Source organism: Muscardinus avellanarius (genome assembly GCF_963383645.1).
Source record: "Muscardinus avellanarius genome assembly, chromosome: 1".
NCBI lineage: Eukaryota > Metazoa > Chordata > Mammalia > Rodentia > Gliridae > Muscardinus > Muscardinus avellanarius.
The window spans coordinates 51,751,847-51,766,897 of record NC_137786.1 but is presented as its reverse complement, the minus strand read 5'-3'; the positions used below and the strand labels follow the sequence as shown (position 1 = coordinate 51,766,897).

At 35.8% G+C, this 15,051-nt stretch overlaps 1 protein-coding gene across 1 annotated transcript in view; it reads right to left on the bottom strand.

Moving 5' to 3' along the window:
* Window positions 1-15,051, bottom strand: part of IPO11 (importin 11) — a gene marked incomplete at both ends in the record, with an annotated part of 185,985 nt that overhangs the window by 93,898 nt on the left and 77,036 nt on the right. The window contains 4 exons of the mRNA XM_080703434.1: window positions 2,279-2,394; window positions 10,439-10,552; window positions 11,912-12,028; window positions 14,431-14,520. Of these exons, the coding sequence (XP_080559560.1) occupies window positions 2,279-2,394; window positions 10,439-10,552; window positions 11,912-12,028; window positions 14,431-14,520 (437 nt within the window). The remainder of the gene's footprint in view (window positions 1-2,278; window positions 2,395-10,438; window positions 10,553-11,911; window positions 12,029-14,430; window positions 14,521-15,051) is intronic.

The window sequence follows — 15,051 nt, the reverse complement described above, 5'->3', positions numbered from 1 at the left end:
CCGTATCTTATATCTGTAAATGATGTTTACTGGGAATACAGCAATGTCCACTTACTAATTCACTATCTGTAACTGCTTTGAAACAAAAACATTAAAGTTGAGTAGCTGTATCAAGAGACTATATGTCAAAAACAACTAAATATTTACTGTCTGAACCTTTAAAAGTTTGCCAATCTTTGATATAAGGTATTCCATCCTTGTACAAATATAAATAAATGAATATACAAGATTTCAATAACATACTGATTTACAACCAAACCTGACACTTAAATTCAAATGCCATAGCCTGGCATATGAATAAGATGCAATTTGATAAGAAATCCAATATGCAAATTAATAAGTATCCACCTTTTTTTTTTTTTTTTTTTTTTTGTGTGTGTGTGTGTGTATGTGTGTGGTAATGGGGATTGAACCCAGGGGCATTCTACCTCTGAGCTATACACCCACCCCTACTTTATTCCTTATTTTTAAACAGTGTCTCACCAAGTTTCAAAGGGCCTCAGTAAGTAGCTATGGCTGGCCAAAAACCTCCTGTCTCAGCTTCCCTCCTGCAACCCTCCTGTCTCAGCTTCCTAAGTACCACTACACTCAGCTTACCTAAAGTTTAAATCATCCATTTTGTATCCTAAAATAAGATCAGTAATTTATAAATTGCCCCAGAGACAATTTCCATGAATCAAAATTTAATTCCTAGATAAATAATCAAAACTAGAAAAGAGGGGAGGCAAGGAACAAATGTTCCATTTCATTCTATGGCTGATTCTCTGTGACTTGCTTGCTTCCCCCCCCCCCCCCCCCCCCGGTACTGGTGATAGAACCCAGGGGCATTCTACCTCTGAGCTACAGCCCCAGCTCTATTTTTTATTCTTTTTTTTTTTTTAAACAGGATCTCACTGAGTTGCAAAGGGCCTCACAAAGTAACTGCGGCTGTCCACGAACCGTGATCCTCCTTTTTCAGCCTCCCAAATCCCAAATGCTAGGATTACAAGTGTGTGCCATCATGCTCGGCCTGTGACTTGCTTTTTAATTCCAGTAGTCAATTTATACATTGGAATTTTAAAATCTTTTATGTATTATTAAAAGATTGTCTCACCAGACGTGGTGTAATCCCCTAGCTAGCTTAAGAGACCCCGTTTCCAAATAAAACCTATAAAATAAGTCTGGGAGTGTAGCCCGGAGGTAGACGGGCTTCCAGGAACCCCAGTACCACCAAAAAAAAGAAAACCAGATCGTCTCTAGCAGGGTGTGGTGGCTCATGCTTGCAATCCCAGCATTTGGGAGGCTGAGATAGGAGGATCGCAGTTCGAGGACAGCCTCAGCTACTACTTTGTGAGGTCCTTTGCAACTCACTGAGACCCTGTTTCAAAAAAAAGGATAACAAAAATAGAACTGGGGATGTAGCTTGGAGGTGGAATGCCTGGGTCCCATCCACAGTACACTGTACTGAAAAAAAAAAAAAAAAGCTGTGGTTGTGCACGCTTTTAATCCCATCATTTGGGAGGCTGAGACAGGAGGACTGCAGTTTGCAGACAATCTCAGCTACTTAGTGAGGCCCTTTGCATCTCAATGAGACCCTGTTTCAAAATAAAGAATTAAAAATAGAGCTGGGGGTTATAGCTTGGAGGAAGAATGCCCCTGGGTTCAATCCCTGGTACCCCCCCAAAAAAAATTATTTCTAGAGAAAACTGTTTCTTTCACAAAGATGAGCTTAATAAAACAAAAGGATTTTCTAGCACAATTCCTTACACATACAGTGAGGAGTCAATAAACATTTGTAGCACACTAAGCTGACACAGAATCAGGGTTGTGCTTTTCTCTTTTTTCTTATTTTTTTGTGGTTTTTTTTTTTTTTCCTTTACTTTTAACACTACATGAAGAAATAAATCAAGAGTCTAAGTAGCACAAGCATTTGGGGCTGAGGTATAGTATAATAGCTCAGATTTCCTCCAATCTCACTTCAAGGATTGGCACTTTTAAGACAGTTTCTACTTTGAGAACATTAACAGGATTCCCATTTTACATGCCAAATTCCAAAAGAAGAAATGCAGTTAAATTCCTATTGCAACTTCCCTTTTATTGTTGTCTATTGTGAGCCTACAATGAGTGGCAGCTGCTTAAAACATCTGTAAGTTATCCATTTAGGGAAATCAATTTCATGTTTTTAATTGTAAATTCTAAGATTTAAAATTCTGTTATACACGACCTTTATGTCATTGGTAGGAATGGACGGGGTGGGGGAAAAGATATAAGATCCATGATATCAAGATTTTCCTCTTACCATAATTCTAAACCATCTTCCAGAAGATAGACATGTGGAGGCTGGGAAACATCTGTACTCAGTTGGATAACTGGGAGCAGGAAAGGGTACAGGTTCTTGCTGTCTGCTCCTAATCCCTATGGGAAGTATAAATACAACTTATGATAAGAAATGCTAAGGTCCCTCCTCCCACCAGAAAATTATCTATCACAAAAAAAAAAGCTGTGAAACCAATTTATTAAAAAAAATTAGAATTTTTGAGGATGGTCCTAATTATATTCACTAATAAATAAAGTTCTATTTGCAACTAGAAAGCAAAATAAAAAATTATTACTCAACTGCCTCATGGCAGCAAAAAATGTATATGCAAGGCTATAAGATATCTGCTGCTTTAAGAGATTCCATATACAGTTTGAATACCCTTAGCTGAAATGCTTGGAACTAGAAGTGATTTCAATTTTGAATTTTGGAATAATTGCATATATCCAGGTATAAACATAAAAATCATTCTTTTTCCATATACCTTACACAGTCTGAAGGCAATTTTATACATTTTTAGAGTATCAGTGTTCTGTGACCACAACATGAGATCATATATGGAATTTTCTACTTGTAGCACCATATTGGCACCCAAAAAGTTTCAGATTTTGGAACATTTTGAATTTCAGATTAGGAGTGCTCAATCTGTATAAGAAATATTTATTTTATTCTCCCTCTAACCACAAAAGAGGCATTAGCATTGACATTTTAAATTTTACAAACACTCTCACTAAAAACTCAATTTAAAATAAGTTCAGAGCCAGGCATGGTAGCATAAGCTTGTAATCCCCACGCTTGGGAGATGGAGACAGGAGGATCGCGCTGGTTCGGAGCCAGCCTCGCTGGCTTAAGAGACCCTGTTTCCATATAAAAAAAGTAAAAAATAGGTCTGGGAGTGTAGCCCGTGGGAGTGTATCCCGGAGGTAGAAGGGCTTGCAGGAACCCCAGTACCACCAAAATAAATAAATAAATAAATAAATAAATAAATAAATAAATAAATAAATTCAGTCTAAATGTTCATTAAAAATTATGGTAGATCTATATTTTAGGATTCGGAGTAGCCATGAAAAAGAATCTAGCATGGGATAAAAAAAAACATTTTTAATAATTACAAGTTTGAGCTGAGCGTGGTGACACACGCTTGTAATTCCAGTGCTTGGGAAGTTGAGACAGGAGGATTGCACAGGTTCAAAGCCAGCCTCAGCTACTTGGTGAGGCTCTCAGCAACTTAGTGTGACCCTGTTTCCAAATAAAATATAAAAAAATAGGTCCGGGAGTATAGCCCGGAGGTAGAAGGCCTCTGGGTTCCACCCCTAGTACCACACACACACAAAAAAAAATTTACAAATTTGGTTTAAAAGATATATACATATTTCAAGTAGTTGCTTAAAATATCTGTAATTCGCTGGGCATGGTGACGCACACTTATAATCCCCGCATTTGGGAGGCAGAGACAGGAGGATCACGCAGGCTCGAAGCCAGCTGTGCACACTGGCTTAGGAGACCCTGTTTCCAAATAAAAATGTAAAAATAGGTCTGGGAGTGTAGCCCAGAGGTAGAAGGGCTTCCAGGAACCCCAGTACCACCAAAAAAAAAAAAAAAAATCTATAATTCTGTATATGCAGCATATTTATAAAAATGTTTCTGGAGGCAAAGAGAAAAACACTATTACCTCTAGTTAGATATGGGAGAGAAAAAAAAGATGTTGAGAAGAGGACAAAAAGAGATGTTGTCACTATTTTGCATGTTTTTTCCAAAAAATAGGTATAAGCCAGGCGTGGTGGCACATGCTTGTAATCCCAGTATTTGGGAGGCTGAAACAGGAGGATGGCAGGTTCTCAGTCAACCTTAGCTACATGGGCCTTCCACAACTTAGTGAGAACCTGTTTTAAAATAAAGAATAAAAAATAGGACTGGGGGTATTGTTCAGAGGTCGAATGCCCCTCGCTTCAATACCCAGTACCACCAAAAAAAAGTATATATATTTTTAATAAAAAGTGTGTTTTTTTAATGAAATAACATAAAGAAGGAGGAAAAAGCATGATTTAATCTCAAATAATAATTTGCCTAGTGCTGCCTTAGGGATGTAAACTTGGTGTATTAGACAGTAATTTTGGAAGAAAATAAATTTAAAAATCAATGTGTAAGCTGGGCGTGGTGAGCACGTTTGTTATCCCAGCATTCGGGAGGCTGAGACCGGTAGATAACAGTTCGCAGACAGCCTCAACTACTTAAGTGAGGCCCTTTGCAACTTAGTGAGACCCTGTTTCAAAATAAAAAATAAAATATAGGGCAGGGGGTGTAGCTCAGAGGTCAAATGCCCCTGGGTTCCATCCCCAAACCCGCAAAAAAAAAATAATAATAATAATCAATGCGTATCATAATAATCACATACTATAATAAAAACAAAAGAAAACCAAATTATCAAATACTCCTCAATTGAGAAATAATTCAAATGACAATACAGTTTACAGCAAATTACAATGCCATAAAATGTATATATCCTACCTTTGATAACATATACCCTAAGTCCAATCCTTTCTTTGTCAGTAACTATAGTCTTCATAGTACATAATGAATCTTCAGAATGTATTCATTCTACTAATTGAAATTTTGTACTCTTTGCCCAAAACAGTTCCTCCCTCCCCAGCGAACCACCATTCCACTTCCTACTTGAGTTCCAACTTTTTTAGAGTACTATATGAAATCACGCAGTATTTGTCTTTCAGTTCATATTGATCTCTGGGGCACAAACATTTCAGTAGAAACATATAAAGTTTATTCTTAAATATATTAAGTTTTTCCTTCTCTCTAATCAAAAATCATTGGGAAGACCTATTAAAGAATTTTTCAAAGGAAGAAAACTATAAAAATACCATTGCCTAATAGAGTGGTATATTTGGCCTTAAAACTCAGTTGAATTCCAATCTCCATTACTCAATCTTTTCATGGGACAAAAATATAAAAACATTAGGAAAAAACTAATCAAGTTCACTTTAATTATCAAGTAGACTAAAAATTTCCTAAAAAAAAATTAGAATGTATCTGCTCAAGTGACTATCGAAATAAGTAAAAATATACTAGTTCTAGAAAAACTAAAATAAGCATCTCTAAACACACAAAGATAGCTGAAGCTTACAAGATTGAGTGTCTTGTAATATAAATTGCTGAAGAATGTCACAATCCCCAATATACAGTTCTTTCTTTGGGCCCCTAATAATGATAAGATACTATAAAAATAGAACACAAGGAAAAGAAACAGCAAGAAAGAAAAGTAGAGGATTAATTCAGAATATCCACCATCTAAATAAAAACAAAGTTTAGAAGAGACAAAAGAAAACCATGAAGAGGAATAAATAATCAACTTATAAGGTTATCTAAGACCTCAAAACTTGAGTTTCCAGTCAACCAAGTGCCAGAATGACTGAATGAAAAAACACTCACATCATTATGAAACTGAATATAGGAACTCTTGAGCTAGGAATGTAGTTCAGTGATAAAGTGCTTGCCAAATATAAATGAAGCCCTGGGGTCTCACCTACAGCAAGCACACGCACGCACACACACGCGCGCGCACACACAATGATATGAACACAGAGACTATTGTACAAATTGTCATAAATGGGAAGATGAATGACACATTCAAGAATCAAAAATTAGAATGGCTGCAGGTCTCCTACAACAAGTTTGAAAGTTCTAAAACAAAGGAAAAATTCCTCTAAATTTTTGAGTAGCTAAACTACTGATATATGTGAAAGTAGAATAAACATTTTTTATACGCAAGACTTCAAAAAAATTACCTCCATTTATCTTTTGCAGAATGCCACTGCTATTCATAAGCATCATCAGCAAGTAGGAATAAAACCAGAGGAAAACATGACACATAGAAAAACAGGCACCCCACGGGAGGAACAGGAAAGAATAATCCTTCTGGTGATCATGAAAGCAGATTTGGCTATGACAGCTGAGCACAAGCATAAAGTAAAACCAGTCCAGACTGCAGAACATATTCATATTTCTTCAAAGTGATATAGGTATAAAAAAGGGTGAAGTTTCTGACCATACAGAGGGAAAGTTTAGATAACAGATGAAAAGTATGGGTTCGATTACATAGAAAACTAAATTCAGTAGGAAGTCTAAGAAATCTAAGTCTTTGCCTCTGGAGTGCAAAGACCATTTACTGGTCATTCAACCAAACACTTACCTAGATATTACTGGGAAGAGATTGTACAGATGGATTTAAAGTCCTATATCAATTATCTTAAGATAGGGAGACTAACCATCTGAAATTAAGTCAGATGGATAGTCTCCTTAAAAGTGAGTTTTCTACACAAGAGGAAGTCACAAATTCAAGACCTCATGGTATCTGACATGTAAGAACTTCTCCACTGATGACTTGTCAAGATATGTGGCTGGACTCTAGGGATGAGAGGGGTCCACAAATGAGAGCCAACAAGTAAACCAGAAAGTCAGTACTACAAATAAAGGGATTGAATTCTGCCAAGAAGCTGAATGAGTGTGAAAGAGATTCTTCTCCAAAGCCCTCAGGGAGAACTTAGCTCAGCCAGCACCTCCATTTTAGCTCATTAGACTCTGATCAGAAAATTCAGACATGGCATTCCTGACTCTGACTCACAAAACTATAAGCTAATAAATGGACACTTTAAGTCATCAAGTTTATGGTAAATTTGTTATACAGCAACACAGCTACTACAGTAAACAAACAAAATTACTAATTCAGAGGCAGAAGTTGGGAAGATGAGGTGCAAAAAAATTAATACTGAAATTATAATATAAGCCTTCACAGGCTTTATACAATCACACAAATAATGATTCTAAATACTATTTAACTTACACTATAACTATTACTTACAACTAGAAAGATTAAAAAACTTGAAACATCTGGCTCTAAGGACTAAAAGTAGATTCTTCCACCAAACAAAAAATAGAGAGGAAGAAGAGAGTACTATTACTTTTCTCAGCCTCCCTAGTACTGGGATTACAGATGTATACCACCACACTCAGCTATACTGTTACTTTTCATTAACAAAAAAAAAATCTTTAAGCCTGGAGTTGTGGCACACTCCTGTAATCTCAACTATTTGGGAGGATAAGGCAGGAGGATCTCAAGTTCAAGAGCAACCTTGGCAATTTAGTGAAACCCTGGCTCAAAATAAAAATTAAAAGGGCAGAGAATGTAGCTCATTGATAATAGGGCCCCAAGTTTCAATCCTCTTGTACCAGAGGACTACGTTAAATTTTTTAAAAGGAGGATTCTAGGGATGTAGCTCAGGGGCAGAGCACTTGCTTAGCATGTATGAGGCACTGAGTCCAATCTCCAATACTGCAACACACACACACACACACACACACACACACACACACACACACACACAAATTCAAGAGCTGACTCCTTAACCAATGTATGTCTACAATTGATCAAAATATAAATTTGTTAGAAGGGCTTCCCTGATGTGATGTTCCACCTTACCTTCCAGTCTGAGATAGGAAACATACCATGTGTCCCCATACTGCTATGTTATTTCTGGCAAAAGAGCCCTTTTATAGAACTATTTCTATTTCCCTAGGTAGTCACCTTCACAAAGAGGTTGCCCCATGCATTTCTATATCCCAGTGCATAGTATTATGTATTATAGGTGCTTTTCAAAAACATGTTTATTGGATGACAAAAAAATGCAAACTTCCACTGATACCAGTTACTACAGACAAGAAAGTTTATTACCCAGTTATCAATCTCTCCAGGCAAAATCTACCAGAATCTATGTATCCAGTTTTATAAAAAATGAAAGCAAAGCTGGGCGTGGTGGTGCACACTTGTAATCCCAGCATTTGGGAGGCTGAGAAAGGAGGATCACAGTTCCCGGAAAGCCTCAGCTACTTAGTGAGGCCCTTCTCAACTCAATGATACTGTTTCAAAATAAAGAATAAAAACTAGGGCTGGGGGTATAGCTCAGAGGTAGAATGCCTCTGGGTTCTATCCCAAGTACCACACACACAAACACACACACACACACACACACACACACACACACACACACACAAAAAAAAAAACTGAAGTAAAGCATATGAAAGTTTATATTAATATCGTTTACCATATACTAAAAGTCAAAAGAAGGTCGCATTTTCCAAGAAATGAAACAATAATAAATCTTAATCTTCCCAAGTGACAGAAAAATAAATTTTAAGCTATGGCTCAATTTTATATAATAAACACACATGCATATATACACTAGTACTAATATTGTATATGCTAAATTATTATATTATATACTTATTCCAAGATGTGTAGATTTTTACTTGGTTTGAACTATACATCCTTGGCCTATACAAATACACAGAGTAGTTGAATGGTGGGATTAAAGAAAAAGCACAAACATTCCACAGGGTTATTCTGACTTACTAAGATTAACTGAATTCAAACTGCCTGAGGAAATATAAAAGTTAGATTTGTTTACTTCTCTCAAAGAAACTTCCAAACTGAGTTTAAAACACATTTTGGTAAACCAGGAGTCATTCTTTGCCCTGTTACAGATGCAACTGCAAGCTAGTTATGAAACTTCTGTTTCAGTCCTTTGTATCCTATTTTACAAAAAGCATATAATCTTAAAGTGTAATCACAAGAATTAAAGGGTAGACAAACACAAAGAAACTTTAAAAAAATGCTTTAGCATGGAATCGAGGTATGTATTTTTGTTTAATACACCCCCTAGTAAAAATGAAAAAAGATGTAGATGGTAATGACAGTTGCACACCATTATGAAGATATTGAATACCACTGAACTGTACACTTAAAATAGGTTAAGATGGCAAGTTTTACGTTATCTGAATTTTATTCACATTACAAATAATGGGAGAACATATGCTTTAAAATATTTTGTACCAGCCGGGCATGGTGGCGCATACTTGTAATCCCAGCATTTGGGAGGCTGAACCCGGAGGACTGTGATTCACGGCCAGCCGCAGCTACTTAGTGAGGCCCTCCGCAACTTAGTGAGACCCTATTTCAAAATAAAGAATAAAAATCAGGGCAGGGGGTATAGCTCAGAGGTCGAATGCCCCTGGGTTCCATCCCCAGACCCACCAAAAAATATATATTTTGTACCACTATTCATCTATCTAAAACTGTCTTAGAAATTTATAACTAAAAAATATCCATAAATATTATAAAAAATAAATTATCTTACAAAATAAAATCAAAGTTCCTGAAAAAGGTTTTCTGAAAATTAATATTAAAAAGATTTAGAGTAAGCAGGTAAAGTGCTGCATGCTTGTAATCCCCAGTACTTAGGAGGGGTGAGACAGGATTGTAGGTTAGTGGCCACCTTCAACAACTTAACAAGGCCCTCTGCAACTTAGTAGACCTTGTTTTAAAATAAAATAAGGCTGGAGGTGTAGCTCATAGGTAAAAACCTTCCCTCTCCCAACTCTGGGGTTCGAATACCTGGCACAAAAAAAAAAAAAAAAAAAAAAAAAAAAAAAAAAAAGTTTTAGAGTAGTAACTCTTAATTTTTTAAAAATTTTTTATATATTTTTTATTTTTTATTTTTCTGGTGGTGATACTGGGGTTCCTAGAAGCCCTTCTACTTCTGGGCTATACTCCCAGACCTATTTTCTTTTTTAATTTGGAAACAGGGTCTCTTAAGCCAGCATGGCTGGCTTCAAAACTGCGCAATCCTCCTGTCTCCGCCTCCCAAGCGTTGGGATTACAAGCATGCGCCACCACACCCAGCCTAACTCTTTATTTTTAATGAGATATCCCAATGGAAAATTTCTCAAACTTGGAGGTGAAGTCAGTAAAATCACTTGAGTATTTCTAATACCAGATACTTTACTCATGGTCTTAAACCTGTTTATAATGTCACTATGAAGCTATGAATTATTTTGACACTTTACATGTAAAATAAATTCTAGTTGTCATTCTCTCGTTCTCTCTCTCTTTCCTCTCTATGTGCTGCATATTTTAAAATTAAAATGTCTGAAATAAAATTTACTTTTCTTCCCCCAAAACCAAGTCAGTCACCTATTTCCTGTATAATATGAAACTTTCAACTACCATTAGCATAAGTCACATTAAAAGAAAGTTTTTGAAAATAACAAAAAAGAAACTGTGAACTAACTTACCTGAACAAGATGAATAAGTGTTGTCAAAATAGCACATCTCAACATATTGTGTTCTTCACTCTGTTTCCAAAGAAGAGGCAGATACTGTACCAAACATCCGACATACGGTCGTATCTACAACAGAGGAAAAGAAAGCAGCAGAATCATAGAGTTATATTAGTAAAGAAAGCAGTTATTTCAGGATACATTGAAAGATTACTCAAAAGTCCCGAACAACAAATATTTAATATTTACTTAATATATTAAGCATATATTTTAATGATAAATAAAATATTGCATAGAAACCCCAAGCTCTATGGTAAATATTTTAAATAATTTTAAACAAGTATCAGATTTACTGAATAAAATTAAATTTATGAATATCAAACAATAAGTTCTTTTAAAAGCTGTAGTTAGCCAGGCGTGGTAGCATTTTCTTCTAATCCCAATACTTGGGAGACTGAGACAGGAGGATCATAGGTTTTCAGACAGCCTCAGCTACTTAGTGAGGCCCTCTACAACATAGACCTGTTTCATAATAAAGAATAAAAAATAGGACTGGGGGTGTAGCTCAGAGGTAAAATACTCTGGGTTCAATCCCCAGTATCACATACACACACAGTTGGAGTTAATAAGCAGCTCAAACTGGGCCTGGTGGCACACGCTTGTAATCCTAGTACTTGGGAGGCTGAGATGGAGGGGATTGCAGATATGCAGCCAGCATTAGCTACTCAGTGAGGCACTCTGAAACTTCATGAGACCCTGCTTCAAAATAAAAAATAAAAAATAGGGCTGGAGCGTAGCTTAGAGGTAGAATCCCCTGGTTCAATCCCAGTACCACAAAAAGACAAAAAAAAAAAAAAAAAAAAAAAAAAAAAGGCTCAAGCCATCAAAACTCAGATTTCAAATCCAAGAGTAGATGCTAAGTCTATGAACTCCAAATTAGTTATCTTTCTCTAATATCTCACAAAGCTACTGCACTGATTTTCAAGCAAAGATATACAGTGGTAAAGTAGGACATTAGAAACCATGAGACAATTATATTCTTGTTCCTTAGATTATCAATTTTTCATTTAGACCAGGTATGAAAAAGGAAGCTAGATAATTTAACTGTTGAGAATTTTACACATCATTTTATATTAAGCCAAATGTAGATATAATACGGACTAGAATACAAAACACACTTAATGCTTAAAGTAAAATAACAAATTCTTGAGAATTTTAATATTATTAAGCATAAAATGATCTTCCAAGATAGGGAAAATTCTATAGCACCTCTACATGGCTAATGTAAATTTTTGAGATTTTTCACTTTCTTAATCGTTTTTAAATTCAAACATAAATGTCAATTTTGAATAATACATAACTGAAATCACAACTCATTTTAGTGAATGCTTTAACATTTAAACAATGTGGATAAAACAAAAATACTAACAATTTCTACATATTCTACTCACTTCTGACACCTATTTTCATGTTTTACAACAAAATTACCTGCATGTTGACTCTTTCAATCACACATGAAAGGACATGTAAAACGTGCATCTTTGTGTCACACTCTGTTACTTGCTGCAATAACTGAAAAAGTAGTGTGAACATGGTCTCCAAATACTGCAAATAAAAGAACAAAGGTTTAGAAAAGAAATGTAGAGTTCTACATATAAACAGATGGAAACAAAAGATAAATCATGTCAAAGCAGAAGACAAACTTTAGTAATATTTAACTTTAAATTATTCAATATGCCAATATGTTAAGACATTTTTAGAATTTTTAAAATTTTAAATATTTATTTAGTAGTACTGGGGATTTTAAACCCACAGGCATTCTAATTTGAGCTATACCCTTAGCCCATTCAAATTTTGTTCTCTAAGCTGTTAACAGTGTCATGTCACTATTCTTCCAAATATGTCCACTGCCAGTCATGAGATGTTATATTTTTTTAAGACTTACAGATTAGCCGGCGCACACTTGTAATCCCCGCGCTTGGGAGGCTGAGACAGGAGGATCGCACAAGTTTGAAGCCAGCCTCAGCTACTTAGTGAGGCTCTCAGCAACTCAGTGACTCCCTGTGTCCAAATAAAGTATAAAATAGGTCTGGGAGGTGGGCGTGGTGGCACACGTTTGTAATCCCAGCATTTAGGAGGCTGAGACCTGAGGATTGTGGTTCATGGATAGCCTCAGCTACTTAGTGAGGCCTTCCACAACTCAATGAGACCCTGTTTCAAAATAAAGAATAAAAAATTGGGCAGGGAGTGTAGCTCAGAGGTCGAATGCCTCTGGGTTCCATCCCCAGACCTGCAAAAAAAAAAATAAAAAAGGTCTGGGAGTATAGTTCGGAGGTACAAAGCCTCTGGGTTCCACCCCCAGTACCATTAAAAAAAAAAAAAAAAAAAAAAAAAAACTTACAGATTAAAACAAAAAGAACACAAACTCCTTTCCAATTATTGCACACAAATGGCAGCTATCGATGGGCCCTTTGCATATGCTCGATATGCTCAATTTACATATACCATAAGATGGTATAAATTTTTGTAGACGCACATTTGTTATTCTAATGACAGAATACTTGAACCGTTTTTAAATAGACATCATAGGTCTGGCTTTGAACTCTGACTTAATAAAAATTATGTTGGAAACTTATTAATCATAGGGCCTTAGGTAAAAAAAACATTTGTTCACACATATATGGTTCATTTATTTTGGGGGGTTTATGTTTTGTTTTCATGCAAGTGATTTTTTGTTTTTGTTTCTTAATTTGGTTTTATTTTTATATAAATTTCTAAAACACTTCTTTTTCACCCCAAATACCTGATTATTTCGTCAAAGAAAAATCACAGCTCTACAAGTTCTCCCATCTATAACAGCCACGAGAGGTATATAAATAGACATCCCAGTAGCAGGGCATGGTGGTACACACTTGTAATCCCAGCATTTGGGAGGCTGAGACAGGAGCACTGAGTGGACAGCCTCAGCTACTTAGTGAGGCCCTTTGGAACTCAGCGAGACCCTGTTTCAAAATAAAAAGAATTAAAAAAAGAAAAGGCTCTAGGGGTGTAGCTTGGGGGTAGAATACCCCTGGGTTTCATCCCCAGTACAGAGAGAGAGAGAGAGAGGGAGAGGGAGAGGGAAAGGGAGAGGGAGAGGGAGAGGGAGAGGGAGAGGGAGAGGGAGAGGGAGAGGGAGAGGGAGAGGGAGAGGGAAAAGAAAAAGCCATCTCATCACATAACTTTCTTCTGACCTCCTAAAAGGCTTTCTTCTTCCTCCTAAAAAAAAATTCTACTAATTCAATCTTCCCAACATATTTAACAAGTGTTTGGTGAGTGCCAGTTCTGTGAGAACACCATGTTAGGTGCTAGAGACTTGAGTAAGTATGACTTGGTATTTTTGTCTTCACATAATTTGCAATCTAGTATAAAAATGAGACATATCTGCACAAACATACCGAGAAATAATACAAAGAGTAAAAGGAAAAGACACATAAAATGAAAATATGAGATATTTTACAATTGTGAAAAAAGAAACAAGTCAATTTCAAAAGAGATAAGACAGCCAACTAAAAATATGCAGAATAAGCCGGGCGTGGTGGTGCACACTTGTAACCCTGGCACTTGGGAGGCTGAGACAGGAGGATCACACAGGTTCAAAACCAGCCTCAACTTAGTGAGGCTCTCGGCAACTTAATGAGACCCTGTTTCCAAATAAAATATAAAAATTGGTCTGGGAATGTAGCCTGGAAGTAGAAAGCCTCTGGGTTCCACCCCAGTACCATTAAAAAAAAAAAAAAAAATGCAGAATAAAAGTGACCTGTGACCAAAAGTTTACCAGAATAGTTGCAAATAAAAGTCTTAGTCTCCAAAATAACCCAATTTATTTTTAAATTCAGTTTTAATTACTAACAGGAATAAAATATATATGTATATAATATGTATATATATAAAACTTCAGCTACAAAAACAATACTCAAATGACATAAGCAAAAATTGTTATAAAACCTGGAAAAAAATATTCTTACCGATAGAAATTGATCTGTTCTAAATTCAAAATCATCAACAGGTGAAAAGCAGTTAAGGAATATATGAGGTTTCTCAAGATGTAAATGTACCTAAAACATATTATACAATCAATGGCTATATTTATACTATCTCAAATTAAGTTCCAAAATAACTATTTAAAAGTGTTAACAAAAACTTCTTTGCAATGAAGTATTTTTTAATTTTTAAAAGGATATTTAACTTCAGAGTTGTAGCTGTTTCAATTCGGACCTAAAAGAAAATTCACCATGAGTTTTTAATCATTCTAGAGCTACTAAACATCATTAATGTTAATAAAAACCAATTAATTCTAAATCATTTTCTATACTGTTTTTGTTAATATTAAAGTCACAAAAATATTAACATGCATAAATAAAGATACTTTCAGTTTGCAGCAAGGGATAAATAAATAACAAGATACTGTTTATTCCCACCATTTTCGGCTTTCTATAATTTAAGACTTTAATCCAGGTTGGATGAGTGCTTCTAGGAAGATACACAATTTGCCACAAGGGCTATAAAGAACACGGGACTCAGGGAGAGGAGCGTGCAGGTGATGCCAGGGGAAAGAGGTTGAGAAGCAAGAAAAAGAGCAGTGAACA